General features: G+C 38.8%; 2 protein-coding genes across 3 annotated transcripts in view; one reads left to right on the top strand and one right to left on the bottom strand.

The window, feature by feature from the left end:
* LOC146000198 (protein phosphatase 1 regulatory subunit 14B) overlaps nt 1-23639 on the top strand; it is a 214249-nt gene that overhangs the window by 32609 nt on the left and 158001 nt on the right. The window lies entirely within an intron of this gene.
* Nucleotides 1-23639, bottom strand: part of LOC146000197 (uncharacterized) — a 127100-nt gene that overhangs the window by 101274 nt on the left and 2187 nt on the right. For both annotated transcript variants that reach the window (XM_083137573.1, XM_083137574.1), the window contains exons 2-3: nt 23477-23634; nt 22497-22621 (exon numbers count right to left, since the gene is read on the bottom strand). In XM_083137573.1, coding sequence (XP_082993699.1) covers nt 22497-22621; nt 23477-23634 — 283 coding nt within the window. The remainder of the gene's footprint in view (nt 1-22496; nt 22622-23476; nt 23635-23639) is intronic.

The raw sequence follows: 23639 nt of genomic DNA, 5'->3' as shown, positions 1-23639 counted from the left end.
TTCATGGCCGTATATATGACCTTCCCATTGGTTAAGTAACCATTTTGCACTATTGTTTAATCAAAGAAAGAGCGTACCAAAATTGTATGAGACAGTACATTGGTTTAAAAAAACTATGTTATATTAATATCAATTGATTGAGTTCGTGTGTTAAGTCCACTTTATGCACAGTAAGGCTAATTGGGACTGGACCTACAGTTTAAAATGGGATCTGAACCACAATGTGCCTCCACCGGGTATCGAACCCGGGACCTCTTGATTACAAGGCGACGATGGGACCAGTACGCCACCGGGGAGGCTCATATTAATATCACACGTACACAAGCAGGAGTTTTACAAATACCAGTTATAATGTTGTGGTTAATATAATTAATGTACAGTCACAAGCAATATAAATGGGACACCTACATTCTGTAATACTAGCAACCCCGCAAAGCGTTGCGTGTGTTGCCTAAATTTACGGCGCTGGTAGAAGTTGTCATTGAAAATTTGTTATTGAAATTCACTTAAAGAGTTAGGCAACACACGCAACGCTTTGCGGGGATGCTAGTATTACAGGATGTAGGTGTCCCATTTTTAGTGCCGATGGGTGTACATCAAGCCAATATTTATATACAAATTGTTTACAGAGAACATTATATTGGTTATATTTCGAAAGTGTTTATTAATAATAAATAAATAGTGATAATTAAATTATAACTATTAAAATTGTACTAGCCTTGAGCAGCTAAGTTGAAACCCATCCATTATATCATATCTGTATATACGTGGCCATGTCCATATTTTAGGAATGATCCATAGCAGGGTTTCGTATTCAACAATTTTACGCGTTTAACTGTGTCAGTTGATTCATCAAAAATACGTCAACCTTGGCTTGATGCATTACGAGTCTAGTGTACTTCACTGCTCAATGATTCTGCAACAATCTCGACCAGTTATGTTAGTTTTTACGGCAAGAAATTAGTATCTGATAGGTCTGTGCGTATACGAAGTTGTCTCGAGGCGAGACGAGACAAAACGTGTTTTTTTCGTTCTGGTTTCCAGTCGCACAAACGGTTATATGCTGTGATGTGGAAGTTTTGCTTCATAATATTGTCCAAGTCATTCTTCATGTTAAGTTTGTGAACGTGTGTCTGAGACCTGTGAAACAAGTTGTCGAGTCTTCAAGTCTTTTGTAAATGAGGATGAAAAATAGGATTAAAAAGAATCTCGTGATTTTCTTCCGTGGAGAAAGCGTTCCCCTTTCAAGGTCAAATTCTCTAATGTCACGAAGTAATGTACGATATTTGAAACTTTTCTGAAATTATGATTTGTTGCTAGGCTAAAACTTTTCTGAAATTGTGATTTGTTGCTAGGCTAAAACTTTTCTGAAATTATGATTTGTTGCTAGGCTAAAACTTTTCTGAAATTATTTGTTGCTAGGCTGAAACTTTTTCTGAAATTATGATTTGTTGCTAGGCTGAAACTTCTTTCTGAAATTATGATTTGTTGCTAGGCTAAAACTTTTCTGAAATAATGATTTCTTGCTAGGCTGAAACTTTTTTCTGAAATTATGATTTGTTGCTAGGCTAAAACTTTTCTGAAATTATGATTTGTTGCTAGGCTAAAACTTTCCTGAAATTGTGATTTGTTGCTAGGCTAAAACTTATCTGAAATTATGATTTGTTGCTACGCTAAAACTTTTCTGAAATTGCGATTTCTTGCTAGGCTAAAACTTATCTGAAATTATGATTTGTTGCTACGCTAAAACTTTTCTGAAATTGCGATTTGTTGCTAGGCTAAAATTTTTCTGAAATTGTGATTTGTTGCTAGGCTAAAACTTTTCTGAAATTATGATTTGTTGCTAGGCTAAAACTTTTCTGAAATTATGATTTGTTGCTAGGCTAAAACTTTTCTGAAATTATGATTTGTTGCTAGGCTAAAACTTTTCTGAAATTATGATTTGTTGCTAGGCCAAAACTTTTCTGAAATTATGATTTGTTGCTAGGCTAAAACTTTTCTGAAATTATGATTTGTTGCTAGGGTACATCGCACCCTCTACAATTTACGAAGACTAATGGGGGGGGGGGTGAAATAGCGTTGAATAGTGAAGAAATGAAGTCGTTGACAATGACATATTTAGGCCTGACTCCGTGGCTGAATGGCCATCGTCAGAGGCTCCAGGTTCGATCCCTGGTCAAGGCATGGATGTATCACTGTGTGCATCTGTTCCTCGTTCATTCTCATCGTCGCGAATATCATGCTTGTTATTATTATAAAATTATAATTGTTATAAACTAATAAGAATACACATTTTATTCCATCATGATATGGTTTTGGAGACGTTTGTAGTCGATTTACCAGATGAGTGAATATCCAACGCAACTGTTTTTTTTATTTATTTATTTTTACATTTAATTCAGTTGTTGCATGGTTATTCTAGTTCGTTATTAACGTTTTCACACCTCGTTCATGAAGTTTGTTGTGTGGTGTCTCAGATACAACTAAGTTTTGAAATTTGAAAACTGTGGAACCATTTATTCTTTGGATTAAATGTGGAATAGTTATGGAAATGTAGTTGCTGTGTTTTACACTCATTTTTCGTATGTAACTCTGTTCGAATATTAACTGAATGAACTTGGTTCATTTATGAACAAAAAATAAATAAATAAGGGTTCTGCTTTTTTTGTAATTTGAAATGAACATTGCCAATTTCCATAGGGGGGGGGGGTTCGACGGATCGGTTTTACCCCCTTCCCCCCACTCCCAAAGCCTTCCGTAAGGGAAGGCTGAACAATTCTCCCGTATTAGAGCTATTTTTTTTATCCTCCCGGCTTCCGTATTGACATTCTATTTCTCCCGTATATTCACAACCATGATCGTGAAATTTCAACAAAACTTCAAGTCGATCGCAAGATCTTGCACGTTTAACCTTTGGCGGGCGGAAGTGACGTCATATCTTTGCAGTAGTTGATTGGTGCTTAGTTCTGCAGCGGCAGTAGACAAATACACATGGGTTACGACTAAGAAACATGCAAATTTGTAAACATTTATTCTCTCTTGTGAACTGTATATTATACAAAATGTACATTAATTCTCTATCCATTCCATAAACAATTGCTGGAGTGGTGCCGTGCCACTAAAAATGCGCAAAATTTGTCGCAACCACATCTGCCGTAAATTCATGGCCGAAAGTTGGAAATGTCCCGTAAATTCATGGCCATTGGTCACCCTACGTATGGGTAAATTTAGCCAAAATGACCATAAGTTAAGCCTATGAAAATTTCTAGGGAGGGTGTTGGAGATGTGTGGATAAAGCACTATTGTTTGTAAGGGAGAGAAGTGGATAACGCTGCTTAGAATGAGATGTTGCTTCCCGGGGAAGTCTGTTACACCAGAAGTTTTTTTTTTTCCTTGGGTGATCACAGCGCAGGGCATCGACCTCGGAGCCAGGTACCGTGCAGGGGAGGAGCTACCTTCGGGACGTGACCTTGACGGAGGAGCCGTCGGGGGGAGGGGGGAGGCTGAGGCTCTCGCGCCGCCGGAGATTCATCCCGGCCTCGGATGCTGCGATGGACCGCCTCGAACAGGGACAAAAAGGACTTCCTCGTTGCCGAAACACGGTGAGAGGGGTTCGTGAAGACGCGACACACATTTAAAGCGCTTCGTGTCGTACGGTACGCACGACTTTTTTCAATACATGCCGGATTTCCGACCATCTTTTCCTATGCATGGCGGCGCTGATGCTCTTAGGTATTTAGCATTGGTTTTGTACGCCTCTAGGTTGATCCTGACGAGTATGAATGATGAATTGGCGAAAAAAAATGAAAATTGATATACTTACGATATACGGGTGGTCCATTTATAATGATAGTATGGAATATCGCATGCAGAATGCATCCAATTGAAAAATTGCACAGAATAAAAGTTTGATACTTTTGAGGGTGTAAGTCAATGCCGAAGGGGGGGGGGGGTAGGGGGTAAATGTGAAATTTCAAATGGAACACCCCAATTCGTTTTACATATTTGGATTCCGTGTTGAAAAAGAAGAATTTTTTGTTTGAAAAATTTGGAAAAAAATTGCAAACTTCGAACATTTATAAACATTTGGTAGTTTCACATTCATTTTGTTTCCTTTATGTAATAACGGTTTTGGTTTCCGTTGAGAAGATTGCATAAACGAATTTTATTCAAAAAATGTGTGCAAAGAATTCGGCAAAAGAAAATTGTTTGCAATTTATGTTTTTGTGTAACAATAAATAATAATAATTTGTTGAAGTGGTATGGACATGTAAATAGAATGAATGTAGATAGGAAAGCGAAGCAAGTGATGGAGATGAAGGTTGAGGGTAGAGTAGGAAGAGGCAGGCCAAGAAATACATGGGAAGATAGAATAGAAAAGATAGGATTAAAATATGGAAAAACTAAGAACGAAATGAGAAGAATGAGTCGAGACCGGACGGAGTGGATGAGATGGACAGAACGAGGTACGCAACGCTTAACGGCATAAGGGAATGGAAGAGAAGAAGAAGTATTTCAGAAATATACATAGATATGTAGAAAAATATGTATGAACGTATCATAATGTACAGTCACGGACAGTTCTGGGTTGTAACGATTCTGTTGAAAGTAAAGGTATCATCACAACCCAGAATTGTCCGTGACTGTACAATTGGAGCCAAACGTAATTATTTATTTTATGCTCTTCATTAAAACTTCATCACAACATTTTCAATATTTGAATTCATAAGTTCTATTTTTCTCTTTTTAGGTAAGGCTGAAATATATCTACCGGATACGGGAGAATAAACGGTGATTTCCCTAAGGTAAAAAATATTTTCTATCTCACCCACAAGCAAGATATCCTTGTGTAAATCTAAGTTCTAAATGTGTGCGGTTCAAATGCAAGTTATCACATAATTGAAAGTGGGATGCAATGTTGTTTTTCAACGCGAAATTACACTAATTCTACTAATTTAGGAAATTATTTTCCTGGGGCGTGAACACCCAAATCCTCCGAGGTACCCATAAAAGGGATTTATGCGTCGTAGAAATTTTGGGCAACTCCTTGAAGCCAACAGATAAGTGTCTCTTGTATATCAAATTCAAGACAGACATGCACTGAGAGTTTCCTTGAATACATTAGTATTATTAGCCAAAAAAAGAGCCGATATTCGTAGCGTGATTATCACAGCGCGCCATGACGCTAGGCGTCGCGGATTCGAATCCCGGTGTGGGCATGGGTGTCTTTTGTAAGTGTCCCTTCATCGAATTAGCCAAAAGTTGTGGACAAGCGAAGTAAAATAAACCAAATCAATTAGCCAAATAGTGGGGAGAGGCGAAATTTTGGGGTTTCCCCTTTGCACAATATAGATTACATAAATTGATTTATTTATTTAGTGTTTTAAGTCCACTTTATGCACAGTAAGGCTACTCGGGACTGGACCTACAGTTTAAAGTGGGATCCGAAACACTTGTGCCTCCACCACGGGTATCGAACCCGGGACCCATTGATTACAAGGCGACGACGCTACCACTGCGCCATCGGGGAGGCCCAGAAGGACAAGAATAAGAAAGTATTATGTATCACAATGCAAATTATTAGGTATCATATCGTAAGATACAAAATAAGTTATGAAAGGAAATAAAGTTTTCCTCTGAAAAAAGGGAAGAAAATCTAATTTCGTACTATTTCATCGTTTCTCTTTTCCGATAACACTCGTTATAGAAAAAAATAAATAAAGGAAGAAGGAAAAAGCAAATTTCAAATCATTGCTGAAATATGTTAATGTCTGTAGTCCAAAATCCTACCAAACTTTACTGGATTTTTTTTTGTTTCCTCCTCGAGAGAAGTGGCTATACGGTATAGATCATGCCACTAGCAGGTATCAGACGAGGTGGATCTTACAAGAAGGCATTTAGAGCACGTGAAAGCAAGAGTAATTATCGAAATAATTGCTTCCGCCAGGCAATAAAAAGCTGAAAAGTAAGGGCTTAGTGAGGGCAGGGCGTAATGTTCGGCTATCTCGGTGGCATCCGTCAGAATGAACAGATAGGCAGCCCGACTGACAGGTGAAACCCAGCGGCCCAACTTTCTCGACTTCTCGCGGGCAAAAACTAGGCAATCCACTAACTTAGAGGGAAATTTCCCTGTCTTGTTCAAAAATTTCCCTTTCCTGATAGTAAAATTCCCTGTCTTTCACACACAAAAACAATTATTGCAGGGTTTATCCTGGGATTTCGATGTACGGTAGGTGGTTGTTCGCCCCGTCGTCGGTCGAGACACATAGTGGTTCGGACCCCACTTTAAACTATAGGTCCATTCCCTATTAGCCTCACTGTGCATAAAGTGGACTTAAAACACCAACACAATCAATCAGGTGGGAATTCGAACAAATTGAGGGGTACGTAAAGGCACATTCAGCACCAATTAGGCCTTTGTGAATACTTTAATGAGGACGTGTCACAAACATTTCATTGTTATGTTAATTGGTTAGGGTGTATAACTCTTGTGCGTGCACAGTTGGAGCTTAAGTTTTTCCAAGCAAATTATACATCACCATGTTCATGCTCTTTGTTTTACGCAATGAGAGTTTCAAGAATTTAAACAAGATGCAAAACAATCTGTTGGCAACCTCTGTTCCTCAAAGACACTTAAGATACAACACAAAAATTAAAGAAAGTAGCCCTGGACAATTTGCCGAGCAATACTTGTATATCTCACTTAATTGATTTCCTTTCTACTAGACATTAGATTTACAAAAACTTGCTTTACCTCCAGTATTTTACTATTAATTAAACTAATAAATTGGTTACCGGGTTCGAATCCCAGCCTGGGAATGGATGTTCTTTTAGAGAGGGTCTCATCATCATATTATCACTAGGCTTCGTATAGTTATGCATTTTGCATATAGCATATGCAAATGCATATTTTCAGTGTCTTCAGGATATATTGCATCTTTTACCGATTTTTCTTACAAATGCATATTCTGCTGTTTCTGTCTGAAAATTTGTAGTTTCCTTTCCTTTGGAGCAATTCAGAAACATGATTCAGTATGTGTTCGCGAAGAATTCTGGCTACAAGTTCCTAAAGGATATTTGCTCTATTCGTGAAGGGATACAAAATGTGGACGGTATTCCAAGTGAACTGCACGTTTCCGATTTGCTGAAAATGCGCCTATTGTTTCTTGTGATGTGGAGAGAGTGTTTTCCTTTTCAGAGTATAAAAGTATTTTCGTGGATAACAGGCATAAGTTTACTTTTGAGCATCTGAAACAATACGTAGTTATTAAGTGCAATAGTAACCTTTCATGCTGAGTAGAATGAGAGACAGCTGATGAAATTCCACCTTCTGCTAATCGTGACGTTCAGTGAAGCCAGAAACAGTTAGTGGACTTATGATAAAGATACATATACAAAAACCATATGTAAAATATGGTCAATTGTCAATATGGTAAGCCAAACCATATTTTTTTTTACTTGTGTAAACAGTGGAATTAATAATAATTAGTTACAAGCTATGGCTAAATTTTCTGAGTTTGTTGTAAATTTTTAAAGTTTTAAATGCATATTTTGATCATTTAAAAGCATATTTGCATGCATATTTAAAGGTTTTTTAGTGCATAACTATCCGAAACCTAATTATCACTCATCCTCATCGACGCGATTAGCCAAAAGTGGCATAAAAGCGACGTAAAATAACCTAATTCAATCAAATTATAATTAGGAAGTTCTTACACTTTTCGTTTCAATTAATTGTTATTTAGCGTCGCTTTTCTGCCATTTTTTTGGCTATTTTGACTTTTTTTATATCGAAAAATAGATAAAAGGAGAGTTTGAGATTTCAAAATAAAGAAACATGCAGTTCGGAAAAGAGGAAAGCCATTATTGTCCTGTAATGGGTAACGAACACATTTTGTTGCATGTTGACGCGTCTTCTTCGAATCTTTGGGTCACGTTTTTCTAAAATTCCGAAGAATTTAGTCCAGAAAATCTTTATTGACGCCCCGGAGATACGATGCAGCCCTTTAAAGAAATAAAATAAGGAAAGAAGCAGGTAAAATAAAACACGGTGCCCAATTTCATGCCATTGTCTACAAGGTAAAATAACAGACCTGTCACGATCGAAGGGATTATGATGTTCAGACGGTTCATTAGAGAAACGGTTCTTGACAACGGGCGAGCACCCTGGTGGCGAAATTGGGAAACAGCTTGCTCCTGAACCTGGCCTATCTGTGTGCACCTTGATTCAAGCGGAAGACATTCCGTTCTGATACGCGATGATGACCTTCGCCCATCCCGTTATAATCGCGTGGCGCTGCTGTCGTTTTGGTGGGGGAAGAAGAAGAAGAAAAGAAGAAATAAAAACTATTAGTGCTTGGTGAAATCGACATTAATGAAATCGAAGCCACAGGTGGAAAAAATCGAAGAACTGTAAGTTTCTTGTCATTATTTAATTGGATTTATGTACGCAGGCAAGGTTCATTGTTTGTCCACTTTACGGCCTCCCCGACGGCGCGGTGGTAGCGTCGTCGCCTTATAATCAAGGGGTCCTGGGTTCGATACCCAGTTGAGGCACATAGTGGTTCGGACCCCACTTTAAACTATAGGTCCGGTCCCAGTTAACCTTACTGTGCATAAACTGGACATAAAACACCAAATCAATCAATCAATTTGTCCACTTTATGCACAGGTAGGCTAATCGGGAATGTGCCTACAGTTTAAAGTGAAATATGAGCCACTGTGTATAGTGCTTCCACAGGGAATCGAACCCGGGGACCTTTGATTACACGGCGACGACGTTACCACTACGCTTGTATTTGATGTATCAGTACTCTTGCAACAATACAACGTGATCGAATACGCCGACCTCTGTGGCGGAATGGTTAGCACAGCGTGCTACTGCCGCAGGAGTCCCATTTTCGAATCCCGGGCGCGTATTTACAAATCCTGTAGTACTGCAGAACCTCAAGCGATATTTGGCTTCTGATTGGCTGCCATTCCGGAAGTTAATGCAGCGTTCCTTCAAGGTAGATTTCCTTCAGTGCAGATTTCAAATATCCATTCCAACAAGATAAGAAACCGATTTATACTAAGGTTGATATTTTAGCACAATTATTTAAATCAATGTTTTAGAAGACAGAAATCAGAACTCATCTTGAAGTGAATGATTTTTCTATTTAAAGTCACATCAGTGCAAACATTGTAACTACCAATGACAATTGAGAAAATTATGTATGTTCAATGTACATCATTTTAAACATTATATTTATTATATAAACGTATATTTTTTAACATAAATTCGACAATCTGATTACAAACTTTATTACTATATAATCATGAGTTTTATTTTTCCATACGAAGAAACAAGGAACAATGGACACGGAACATAAACACTTCCGGTGCACACAGCCAATAAGAAAGCTTTATGTACCTCTGGTTCTGCAGCACTATCGGGTTTGTAAATACGCGAAGTAAAATAAACCAAATCTCTCACAAATCACACCACTATTTTGGGAAACAGAAAATTCCATCAGTGTGTTGCCACAATGTACCTCTGCCAAGTGTAAATTTCTTCTTACACATATATATATAAAAAAAAAGGCTTTGAATTGCGCCCTAGGCTTGAGCCATCTTGCTTACCTCTCGCTACGGACATGGTGGTTAGCACAGCGCGCAACGACGCTAGGAGTCCCGGTTTCGAATCCTGGCCTAAGCGTTCTTTGTGAGTGTCCCTTCATCAATTTCATCATATCATCCCTCATCGTCGCGATTAACCATAAATGGCAGAAAGGTGAAGTAAAATAAACCAAACCAATCAATCAATATGATCGAATACGTATAACGCATAACATATTCAAGAATTCATTAAATAAATAGCATGCTTGTTTGTAGTGAAGGTCAATGGAGTACTTCCGACTGGGATGGACGAAGGCTCACCAGTAATTTTCGTACGAGAGAACAACGAGGAAGAAAAAAGCCAGCGTAGCCTTGCAACGAAGAACCTGTACTTTCGCGGGATAAACGAAATTGGTAATGACCGCCTGGTCGCTGTGAAAGTGTCGGAAGAAATAAGGTTCGAAGGACGGAGATACACTCCACCCCCTACGCCGGCCGTTTCGCAAAGCAGCGTTTCGAAATCATGACCCACTGAGGATTCCCATGGCCGGTCGAGTGGCCAGGAAAAAGAGTATGGACCTACCGCTCGAGAATCTCGTCTGGTCTCATTGGAAGCTTTCACAAATCGTAATGTAATCAAAATCACTTCATCGCGCGACTGATTGGCGTAGTTGGGTAAGTTAGGCAAAAAGTAACGTGTTGCTGTTGCAGTTACTTTGCTTCCGAATGTAAAACCGTTACTTTACTTACTACCAAAAGTAAAGCTTTTCTGTTACGAAACTGATATCTCCCTGATTGTTAAAAAAATTGTTTCTGGTAACTGCGAAGTCAACGCCTTAATGGCAATTTTTTTCTGCAATAATGCCTATATATTCAGGATCGTTTTTACAAAGATTCATAACCTCGAGTTTGTGTGTTGATTTAAGTCCACTTAATGCATAGACAGGCAAATCAGGACTGGACCTACAGTTTAAGGGATGATCCGAACCATTGTGTGTCTCCACCGGATATGGAACCAGCGACCCCTTGATTACAAGGCTCATATCGCCATGACGGGAAGCCAAACAGAAAAGCTGTACGGGTGATTTTCCGAATAGGATGTCAATTGTAGAAATCGGCATATTTTTTAAAAAGTCTCTATCAATGTCAATTTACTTCTCTGTGTACAAAGACACTGGTGAAGACAGACATTTCGTTCTTAGAAAACATTTTTTTATTTTACCTTTTGTGTCCGTCTGGCGCGAGCGCTCCACTCAAGCTGACCTTTCAGACTTCTGGAATCGTCCAGAGAATCGCTCAGCTGCAAATTCCAGGGTTTTTTCTGGAAGGTCTTCCTCCAGGCCCCTCCATGCGAGTAACTCTCGTGCGTCTGCTGGTCGGGTGAACGAAACTCCCAAGTTCGTTCGGTCAGTCGACCAATTCATGGAATCGAGGGGCGCCCGAAGCGAGCGTGCGTGCAGCGCGTCGTTTCACTGACACGCATCGCGCGTGAGGGAGTCGTTCGTTTCTTTTGCTTTTGAGGGAAACCTTGCGTTTGGCTCCACGGTTGCCCCAGACCTACGTATCACGAAGGTTTCTGGGAGTTGTGTCTGCCTGGGCAGCAGGATTCGAATTTGGACTTAACCTCCAGGGACAAGTGGATGACCTTTAGGCACCATTTGGCGCTACTGTTATGCACTATTTTAGGACTAGTATGTAACCTTTAGTCATCATTTGGTGGCGACTAACGCGACAAAGATGAGAACCTAGTTGCCAAAATTATATTCGATAATAAAAAGTAGAGATGATACCGAGACGACCTTCTATATATCGAGACTACTGTCGGGTTAAAAATTACGCACTGACTCGCAGTTTCCAGGGTTCAACGGACATGGCTGTGTGCGGTGTGGCATATAGCACGTACACCTTTACTTCGTTGAATGAAACCTGTATAAACCCCGTTTCTCAATGTGAATTGACAATGGATATTAAAAACAGATGCAAAGAGCTTCAAAACGAGACCAATATTGTATTTATAGGGCTACCAAATACCAAGAAAACATTGTTTCGCAAAATTGACGAGAACTGTTATTTGACAAATTTTAGAATCTGAAATCTTTTTGGCTGCACCATAGTAAAATTTCATCGCGATCGGACCACTCGTATTTTATTTATAGAATTTCAAGGGGAGCGATCGTTTGCAAAACTCGAAAAAAGAAGTACTTTTTTGTTCTCGTGGCGATAAAAAATAGAAGGCAAACTCGAAAACAAATTGGTTAGCATAGATTAACGCAGAATTGAATGAGCTGAATGTTGACGTAACTCGTTTTTACGTTGGTCTACTGGTTAATTTTTAATTGGAGTCCAAACTAATCCGACAGTAGGTGATCCTTCTAGTCTCGATACAATCCCTGGCAAAAATAAAAGGAGAGAGATACGGTTGTGTCGTAATGACATTCATTCGTTCAATTTTCATGACACCCCTTTGATTTATGGCAATTTTGGTGCTATACTTAAACCATTACACCGTCCTGAAATTATCCTCTCATTCACTGATTTAATCTTCCATTGTAAGGTGTCCACTGTTGATCTGTCGTCACCTCTATAAAAGAGCTGGTGGCTATGTTCTTACCAGTGCTGTAGGCCTACTTAGTTATTTTCAGGGTAAAATAATTTGCTCTCGGGATCACTGGCGTACACAGCGAGTGGGAATTTGATGAAACCCTCTCAAAATTTTGAGAAAGCATTTTCCAATGGAAGCAGTAAATATGATAAATCCATAGTGGTCATGGCCGTCGCCAGAAATTTTTGCAGGGGGGTCGGGCAAATGATAAAAGATTAATAGTAGAAAAATAACAAGCTTTATTACCACGGTTATAATTGTTATTATACAATAATAACAAAAATAAATTTTATTCGAAATAATAATAATAATTATATAAATGGGGATACTCGATCCACCAAACGAGTGAATACCAGCAGAACTATTTTCCATTATTTCTTTTGCATTTTATGCAGTTAGTATCTGAAATGCATTTTGATATCAACTTTTGAACGTCTCGTTCAAGAAAAGGCTTTAAATGTTAGGGAGATTTTTTAGTATATAGTGTGTTGTGTTACCTCTGACCTTCAACTGTAATTATTAGAATTTTGAAAACTGTGAAACTTTGGATGAAATGGTAGAATACGACCTTCTTCCTGTATTTTCCACACAATGTTTTCGATCCATTGCATTTTTACTTTGATTATTCTGTTCGAATACTAAATAAATGAACTTTATTTCTGTTCTTAACAACAAGAAAACAATAAGAGTAACAAACTTTCGGATATCTTGCATCTTTAAATGAACGATGTCAATTTCCAGGGGGGGGGTCCACCGACCAGTTCGACCCCCCCTGCCGACGCCCATGACAGTGGTAAATGCAAACCCCGCCCCCAATTACAATTTTTGTCTTTGAACAACTTTGAAAACGTAGCTTAAAAATGGTTATTACGAAATATTTTATACTGTACCCGCTCCCCCAAAATGCAGTTATGTACTATCTTTCACAATTCCAGCCCCCTTAAATTATCCCGCGTACGCCCCTGCTCGGGATCTGTACGACTTGCCAGTCTGACAGGGAATCGGCCATCGTCCTTCAATCGCGAGAGATTTTAAAGGAAGAAAAAAAAGATTACCCCACTTCTGCGGTTCAAATCGCTTTGCATGTCGTGCCGTCGACCAGCGAACCAAGATGTCGCCGATTCCCACGCCATCTGCCGAATGATTTCGGAACCAGAGAAAAACGTGGAAAAATCACTTAGCCGGAGCCTCCGAGGCAGAAATGCCCGAACTGCACGACCGATTGAAATCACGTCCAGCGGTCGAGAACGTGGGAACGGATCGCGGTGCCTTTGGCTAGAGTGCCTTTGGCTCCCCTCCCATTCGAACTGTCCACTTATGCCTTGCACAGGGCTGTTAGTTGTAATAGATATCGAGAATACGTATAGTTTTCTTCTTGTATTGATTACATATTTTACTTAATTGTACTGTCTCTGTTATGACCTACAGGGATTCCCCAACGGCTTGTAATCATGGAATCCAGAGTTCGATACCCGGTGGAGGCACATAGTGATGTGGATCCCATTTTTAAACTGTAGGTCCAGTCCCACTTAGCGTGTGCATAAAGTGGAGTTAAAAATCTGTCTCACTCACTCCCTCTATCTACCTTTCACCTCTCTCTCTCTCGCTCCGTCTCTTCTCTCTTTATTTTCCTATCTTTGTTTTCTTCTCTCTATTCCTCCAATCTTCCTGAATCATTTTCTTCCCCCCTCTCTCTCTCTGTGTCTATCTCCTATGCTTCTTCTTTTCTCCCTAATTTCTTATCTCGCTTGTTCTTTTTGCGTGCCATTTCTTTCTAAGCCCCGCGACATGTTAAGTTTGCAGCAGGTTTAATATATTAATCCACACGAGAACGGTTCTAAGAATCTTCCGTGCCAGTCTTGCCTCAACCGCAGAGATGTTCATATCGTAGACAGTGAGAAAATCGACAGTATTGCAGCGGAACTATTTTCTGCGCGCACGTTTCTGTCTATAACAGTTGGGCTGAAAAGTTCGTAGGTTAACATAGTAAAAAATATTTTTTTGACAAAATTCGATTTTATTATTCAATATAGTTGCCTTTGAGGGCGATACAACGATTATAGCGGTCATACAATTTTTCGATGCCATTTTTATAGTACGATTTCTCTTTAGCCTCAAAATAGGACTCAGTTTCGGCGATTACCTCTTCATCAGTGCTAAATTTCTTTCCAGCGAGCATTCTTTTAAGGTCTGCAAACAGGAAAAAGTCACAGGGGGCCAGATCTGGAGAATATGGTGGATGGGGAAGCAATTCGTAGTCTAATTCATATAGTTTTGCCATCGTTATCATTGATTTGTGACACGGTGCATTGTCTTGATGAAACAGCACTTTTTTCTTCTTCAAATGGGGCCGTTTTTTCGTGATTTCATCCTTTAAACGCTCCAACAATGCTATGTAATAATCGCTGTTGATGGTCTGGCCCTTTTTTAGGTAATCGATGAATATAATACCATGCGCATCCCAGAATACTGATGCCATAACCTTGCCAGCCGACTGTTGCGTCTTTCCACGCTTTGGATTCGGTTCATCACGTGCAGTCCACTCGGCTGACTGTCGATTGGACTCTGGAGTGTAGTTATGGAGCCATGTTTCATCCATTGTAATATATCGACGGAAAAATTTGTGTTTATTACGGTTGAATATCGCTAAACATTGCTCCGAATCATCAAAACGTTGTTGCTTTGATCGATTGTGAGCACGTGCGGCATACATTTTGCACACAGCTTTCGCATGTTCAAATATTCATGCACAATATGTCCAACACGTTCCTTTGATATTTTTAAAGTCTCAGCTATCTCGATCAACTTCACTTTACGATCATTTAAAATTATTTTGTGGACTTTTTTGATGTTTTCGTCGGTAATAGCCTCTTTGGGGCGTCCACTGCGTCCATCGTCTTCGTTGCTCATTTCGCCTCGTTTAAATTTAGCAACACACTTCTCAACGGTTGATTTTCCTGGTGCAGAGTCCGAAGAAGCCTTGGCTTCAACAGTATTTTTTTCGCCAAAAAGCAATGCTTTATTAACACACGAAATTCTTTTTTATCCATTTTTTCACAATAACAAAAGCTGCATCACCCACAATGCTATATCTCACGAACTAATTATCCGGCAGTTGTGAAATTTATACACGTATCTTTTGAAGGTTAGTACTAAGTAAAAATCACATGGATTTAATTCTAGTAACGCCATCTATGAGTCAGCCTACGAACTTTTCAGCCCAACTGTTACATGCTAAAAGTTGCTGCAAACGTAACCTGTCGCGGGGCTTAGCAGTCTAACTTTTAATATTCCCAGCTGTTTGTCATCCCTGTTTGGCGATGACAGGAGTGTTTTAACAAACGTTTTTAGTTTTTGGAGGAGAGCTGGTCTCTTCCACTACCTGTGAGGAAGCTCTTGGTTTATTCTTAATTTTAATGTGTTGCGTTTGTGTTGTGCAGGTCCTTTTATACCCTCTTGAGGATCTTAGATAAGGGGCAGTTCCCTGTATACATTGAAGGGTGCAAAACGGCCACACGTGCCGACGCATCCAACAATATTGATTCAATCAATCAATCTAGAAAACCTTTTTTTACCTCCCCGATGTAGTGTTGCCACATGAAGGGAAATTTCCCTTTTGCAGGGAAATTCGGACCGAATTTTTAACCAAAAGGGAATTTCGATTAAAAATACCACAATTTCAGGGAAATTTTAAGGCATCTGACTAGATTATTACAGTTAATGCTAAGTTCCACTTTCATATTCACATTTTCATTTTTTCTGTTCTTTTTTTATGCTCCCTTGAAAATAGCCTGCATCTATTTATATTTCTGTTAAGTGCATCGCTTTTCTGCACCTTCGGATAATAGTAACGATGAGGATTAACGATTAAATGGATTCCTGACCAGGATCCAAGCCTGGGACATCTGGTCAGGAAGCGATGAAAGTGACATGTGAAAAAGTTAACATTTTTTTATTCACACGGACATGGAGCAACGGAAATACTACTACTACTACTGCTTCCACCACCACTAATAATAATAATAATTACAGCTACTGTTACTACCACTAATAATACTTAGTATTATTGTATGATTTGCTTAGGTGAAGGGAAAAATGGGTCCAAAAAGGGAAATTTTGCCCCTTGCAAAGGGAAATTGTGCCCTCATATTGTGGCAACACGTAGTGGTAATGTCGTTTCCTTGTAATCAAGGGTTCCGGGTTCGATACCCGGTGGAGACACATTGCACAGTGCCATAGACCCATTTTAGACTAGATCCAGTCCCGGTTAGCCTATCCGCGCATAAAGTGGACTTAAAACAATAATTCAAAAAAAATTGTATTTTGCAATGATCCATATGCACGCCTCACGGGTTTCCATACACCTCAGCCGGCGCTCGTGGCGGAGTGGTTAGAACATCGCGCTTAGACGCCAGGGCAGGGTGCGAAATCATTTAAGACTGGTGGGGGGAAAGATCTTAATTTACAAACCCCTCTCCCCACATATAAATTATACGATATACATATTTATAATGTTAATAAAAGTAAAAATAAATTACTAAATTAGATTAGTAATTAAAAATAGTATTATTAATTAAACACAAAGAAATAAATTTGTTACTTTTATGTACGTATATCAGATATTATAATGTAGCACAAACTTCCTTTAGTAACTGATTAAGGATGTTAATAAATAATGAAATAGTTGAAGTGGTTTTATTATGTGTAAGTTTTTATTTAGTTTGTGCTTTATGTTAATATAAATCAATTAGATTTCATAGTTATTATTGTTTTGCATTCCTGTTTTACTTTTATTGTGCGTATTGATGTAGATTTGTTAATGATTTCTTGAGAGAGAAAAAGCATTGAACACTCACAACTACACTAATTTGTGTATGTATTCGATATTATTCTTAATACAGTATATTTTAAATTAAAAGTAATTGCTTACCTTTTGTTTGTTTTAATAAAAACTCTCCCCCCGGAATTTTTTGGTGGGGGGCTTCTGAGTGTCCATTCATTAATTTCATCATGTCATCACTCATCCCCATCTTCGGAAATTAGCCAAAAGTGGCACAAGAAGCGATGTAAAATAAAGCAAATCAATCGATCAATCCATACACCTCATACAAAAAAAAAAAAATCCTACGAGCGTCCATGGCTGGTTTCTACTCACGGGGCTATAAATGTTCAAAGAGGTACGCTGCCACCAAAATGGAGAGAGAGGCCCACGCCGATCGTGTCTGGGCGGAGGCGTGAATGAATCGTTTCTCGACCGAAGTGCGATGGGCGCTTTCGAAAGTCCCTGCGTGAGAAGGGAAACGAGGGCAGCCGCTCTCCCCTGACCTTTGACACCAGATATCACTTCTCCTCGAGTCCTGTCGCGCGAGTTTTTATGGAATTTTCTTGCCGGTAAATTGCATTACAAAAAAGGACCATTCGCTCTCACAGCTACACGGGTTCGTTCCCATTATCGTGTGTTCCAGATGATGCAAAATTTCACTCTGTCCTTTCATTTTATTGTTGTTCAGAAACTACGGAAGACCGCGAAATAAGGATAACCGTTATCCGGCTTTAAAATTATCCGATATCTGTTTCTCATGCAACGGATAATTCGGATATCAGACTAAGCCCCGCGACAGGTTAAATTTGCATCACCTTTTAGCATGTATAGACAGAAACGTGCGCGCAGAAAATAGTTCCGCTGCAATACTGTCGATTTTCTCACTGTCTACGATATGAACGTCTCTGCGGTTGAGGCAAGACTGGAACGGAAGATTCTTAGCAACGTTCTCGTGTGGATTGATACATTAAACCTGCTGCAAACTTAACATGTCGCGGGGTTTATTCATACGGTTTATTCATGATATAGATGTATTCAGATAATCTATGTATTCATGTCACTCTTTATTTTTCGGGTAAGAATGGTGTCTGAAATTAAGGAAACAATTGTCAAATAAAGGATCGGGACCTAAAACTGAGAATGTTATGATCTAAACTGTATCTCTTTTACGTTTTTTTGTTAGGGCGGAATGTGCAGTTTGTGAATCCGTACAGTAGAAGCACGGACAAGACAAATAAAAGAATATGCGAAAGCCAGTAAAAAGGATAAACGATAATGCAAACATTCGGATAATCTGGATGTCGGATAACCGGAATATCCGATACCCGAAATTATCCATATCCGGATAAAATTATAACATTTTATCCAGAATTTTCCTTTTGGGGGGTGTAAGTCCAAGTTTAGGGGTGCAAGGGTAACTTTTGAGCAAAATGATCATAAATTGGGCATAGGCGTCCGGAAGGGGGGGAAGGGGGTCATGTCTCCCCATGGAAAATGGATGTTTCCATAAACTTATATTACACACGCATATTTCATTTCAGTCACAGTAATTTATGTTAATTATTGGAAGGATGTTGCAGGAACATGATAGCTTCAATCTGAAGAAGTGTTTTTTTTGAAGGGGAAGCACTATTATGATGGAAAACCGAGTGGTTATGCGACGCCATGGGTCCCGGGTTCGAATCCCGCTCGGGCTTGGTTGTTTGTGAATGTCCATTCATCAATTTCATCACTCATCCCCATCTTCGCAAATTAGCCAAGAGGCACAAAACGCGAAGTAAAATAAACTAAATAAAAAAAATGAGGGGAAGTGTCTCGTTTGCCCCCCTCCCTGGGAAAGAAATACCATGCTCGGCTCTCCATGGAAAAAATCCTGCGGACGTCCATGAAATTGGGCCTTCGTGAAACATTTTAGGGGGTGTTAAGGGTCGTGTGGATAAATAACTGCGATCAGCCTATCGACGTGCCTACCTGCCTGCTCCCACGTTAGATGCATCTCTTGCTGACAAAGGATTTCTCTCTGAGCCAAGGCGTGCAGGCAAGGATCATGCAGGGAACAGGAGCGTGTTTGTCGAAACAGGCCTTTGCTAATTCCGGCTCCTTAACTCCCACACGGCACACCCACAGCATTTCGGGATGCATAAATCATGCTCAATTCCCCTCGCAACAGGTCTGCAGAGTCACCGACATGGCGGAGAGTTTCTCTTTCATTTGAGAAGTAAATAGCTACTCCACAGTTGCCAACCTTCAAGACTTAGTACTGTTTTTAACAATGGGTATGGCTAGCTTTAAAATATTGAGGTGAGACAATCATTGGTGTCGATTGATTTGTTCTACCACGGGACGAAGCAAAACATCTTTGAGTTAACCTAAATTGTTATCATTATCAGTATTAAAGGTCGTATTTAGGGGTTCCGGACCCCCCCCCCCCGTTCCAAGACTTACCAAGTACTATTAAAATTAAATAATGAAAACATACTTTAACATTTGTTGTATATCGAGGGTTATTTATATCCTCTGAACTCATTGGAAGACAAGGATTATACTGGGCAGGTACGTAGCCAGGGGGGGGGGGAGTCGGCGGACTAACCCCTCCCCCCACCGAAATCCTTAGCAGGATTAAACATATTGTGTAATAAGTTGTAATATACTGAGGAATTCATCTAACCTTCACTTTTAAGGGATGAGCACCCCCCCCCCGAAATAAAATTCTGGCTACGGACCTGCCTGAGACAATTTATGCACACTACTACTTTTAATAATATGCATCAAATATTAATCAGGAATTAAATTCTTCATGAACTGATCATAACATTCTTTTTTGTTATTCAAAGATATTCGATTTAGTTTGAACCCCCCGAAATCTATTTCTAGATAAGTGTATGTCAGTATAATTTCCATTGTAATTTTTAAAATAATAACAACGTAACTATCATTGAATTTTGAGTTTTTGTTACTTAAAGTCATTTACGGATTTTTGCAAGTCAAGAGTCTCGTCATCTTAAATCACTCACATTGTATTATGTATGAGTCCTGTTGCCACTTTCAAAATTGCATTTTTCAAAATGAAGTGACCATTTATTTCGCAACTATTTTCACCCTGCTTTGGCAACAATTTTGTTCAGGTGTTGGCAACGCTGCCTCAGTGTCCATTTCTACATCTCATTTTAAATTGTATGCTCTCTTATGGTAAACCACTTTCACAGAATATAAAGGCAGGGGAAAGTGTTTGACTGGTGTCAACTAAACATGCTATTATTTTGAAACGGGGAAGAGAGAGGCGTTAAAAAAAAGAGCAATTAGCAAATACTTATTAATTAAGTCACTTTAACCTTAGCTATCAAGCAACCACTGTTTAGAAACCAACAACTTTTAGAACTTCCTTGGATAGAAGGCCGATTAAGGTGCTAATGGTAGAAAGTGAAGTAAGGCATAACAGTAATGAATGCAATTTAAATATTCATATCTTATTTTACACATTAAAAACGCCTGGCAAACTCTTACAACAAATCATTATAAAAAAATAACAAACGTAAAAAATTGTACAAATAAATTGAAAACAACCAGATTACATAAATACAACAACTTACATAGAAGATTACATATAATTGATGGCAACATAAATTAATGCAAAAGAAATCTCAGTACACTTTTATACTAACTTAATTGTTATTACAAGTACGGGAATACATTCTTCATTTATTTGGAAATCAGAAATGATCTGAATTGCAGTTATAACAGTAGCCGAAACACTGTAATTTAATTGAATCGAATCTACTGACGTTTATTTCAACCTAAGTGTAAATTTAACTCGATATAATCTTTCTTTTGAATGCTGTTAAGTTGTGATGTTTTAGTAATTGTTATATCTGCAATCCTTATCATTTCTGATTTACAAATACATAGCTGGAATTATAACGAAAACAAATGTTCTTGTAATAACAATAAGTCAGTTGAAAGTAGTTACACAGTGAAAGCAATGTGTATTACATATAAGAAGCAAAACTAAGTTCATAAATCAAATTAACCAACAAAAAATTTAAAAAGTTGACATGCTGAGTTCCACTTTTTATGGAAGTACAATATGCCACAATAAATAATTTAGGTTATGTTCACTATTTTTTAAGTGTAGCACACTCTCTCTCAAATTATTTCTTCCAGTAGCTGGATGCTATAGCATTTGGTTTCATTGATGTCAAATTCTGATCCTAAATAGTTGTGCTGCTGATTAATTGATCAGTACGATCAGAATATAAACTCCATAATACCCTTTACTTCTGGCTGCAATACATCAAGTAATTGCTTCTACAAAATCCGAAGTCTTCATTTCCATCCCACTGCATACGAATATGAAAACTGTTGAAAAAGATGAATATGCCTGTCTAATTGACTGCTTTTCAGGTACTCGTGTTAGTAAGATGTTAGTGTTTGTATCACATCAAATTATGGTTAGAAGTGTTAAAAATTGACTAATTTGATCCGAAATTTTAGTCTCCAGTACACTAGTACATGCTTTTTGAAATGTTCAGGTTTCATCTTAACGAACTATGTGCAAAAACCTAGCACATTGCAGGCTTTAAACCTGTTACTGTTAAAGTTATCTCAGGTTAGAAGAACTGTTTTATGTACATATATAAGATGTAAGAAATTAGTAACAAATAATAACAGCAGAATAATGCTAAATGTGTTAAATGCGACTTTTCCAAAACATACATTGTTTATATTTTAAATCCCCCTTCTCTAACAGATTTGCGTCAATAAATTTCAAATAAGCAAAATTTTAATTTAAGATCTCGGCTGATGTAAACAGATATTTTAATTTCTCTTCATGACAGTGTTTTAGAATATATAAAGTTTAAAAAAATGTAGGCCTATAAAAACAGAAAAGCCAATCATGACCAAATAACATGCAAAATAAACATAAAAAATATAAACTGGAAAGAAGAAAGTGAATTCTAAATTTATTTGAAACCATGCCTTAGCAAACAACGAACACTCCTTTTCTTGCGTTATATCGTCAATTAATAGCATGTAATTGAATCGTTTACAATAGCAACACACTGATATCCCAAGGACATATGCCAAGTAAATTATCTGAAGTTTTGTTACGATAGGATTAAAGGTCGCTATATTGAAATGCGTTGACGGGCTCCTCTCAAATTCAATATAAAACCATTACTCAAGGACATGTCCTTGTTTGACCCATTTTTCCTTCCTAAATATGTGTTCTGCATTGCAAAGATTTTGTTGCAAGTTTGTAGAAGTGGTACTGCAACACTGTTGGAGAGTTTCGCTCCCTAAAATCAAAAAATATACGTAGTTTACACAGATTTTTGATAATATCAAGAATGACAAAACGTGGAAACGTCTGTGGACATTTGAATAGCATGTTGTACAACTCAAATCGAGGCATAAAACATGGATTCTACTATGCTAGAAGTAGTGCAATACAAATAAACTGATCATGCCACTTACTTGGGGCTGTTGTTGCAATCACGGATGGCTGGAAAATGGTCTCCTTTGGAGGCTGTGGTGGGGCAACACTCGTGGCCACGGGAGGTGCGATGGTGCTGCGGATATACTGTCCTGAATCAGGTAACCTGGAATATAATCGTACAGTTATTTCCAAAATGGCTAATCTATAAGCAACAAAGTTAAATTCATTCAAATGTGGTCAGCAGTGGCACGTCTAGGAGTTGAGTTGTTGTCGAGTTCGTGTTTTAAGTCCACTTTATGCACAGTAAGGCTAATCGGGACTGGACCTACAGTTTAAAGTGGGATCCGAAACACTTGTGCCTCCACCGGGTATCGAACCCAGGACATGTCTAGGATTTTCGTATGGAATTCTTTTGCCCTTTGTCTTTCCCTCGTTCTATTTTTCTATTTCACTATTTTTTTTCAATTATTTCACTATATATATGTATTTCTTTCTCTCCAATTTCATTTATGGTAACGCCGTCGCTTTGCAATCCAGGGATCCCGGGTTCGATACCCGGTGGAGGCAAAGTGATCCCACTTTTCCCGTTTTCTCTTTGTTGGCTTTAATTCTTTTTCCACCAAAGTTCCCAAGTTCGAATCCCAGCCTGGGCATGGGTGTTTTTTCTTGAGGGTCCCTTCATCAATTTAATCTAATCATCACTCATCATCGCCGCGATTAGTCAAAAGTTGGAGAAAAGCGACGTAAGACAACAAAAATGCAAATTTTTACTATCAATCAATCTCCTCCCTTCTCTCCCCATGTGTTTGTGTGCATGATTCTACCTCTAAATGATTCCGATACTTATTAATCTAGGCTAAACTATTTTACGGTTAGACAGAGCCTCACCGATGGAGATGCAGCTGGATAAGACTTTCGGAAAGTAAGGTAACCCTTGTCTCAATCTCGTCTCAACATGCTAGTCTTTAGTACCACCCCTAATACTGTGAACTGAAGAGAACCTTGTACTGAGACTCACCTCAACCTGGTGAGCTCTTCCTCGTGCTTGCTGGGTCCCAGGTCCACCGCCTGGTTCCTCATGCTGAGGACGGCGCTCGTGTAGTTGCGGTGCATGGTGAACTTACACTTGAAGTCGTCCGACGAGCCGCAGTTGAACAGGTAACAGCTCCCAGGGCTCTGAA

This window comes from Lepisma saccharinum, chromosome 16, assembly GCF_977018435.1.
Source record: "Lepisma saccharinum chromosome 16, izLepSacc3.1, whole genome shotgun sequence".
Lineage (NCBI taxonomy): Eukaryota > Metazoa > Arthropoda > Insecta > Zygentoma > Lepismatidae > Lepisma > Lepisma saccharinum.
This window is presented reverse-complemented; position numbering and strand designations above follow the sequence as displayed.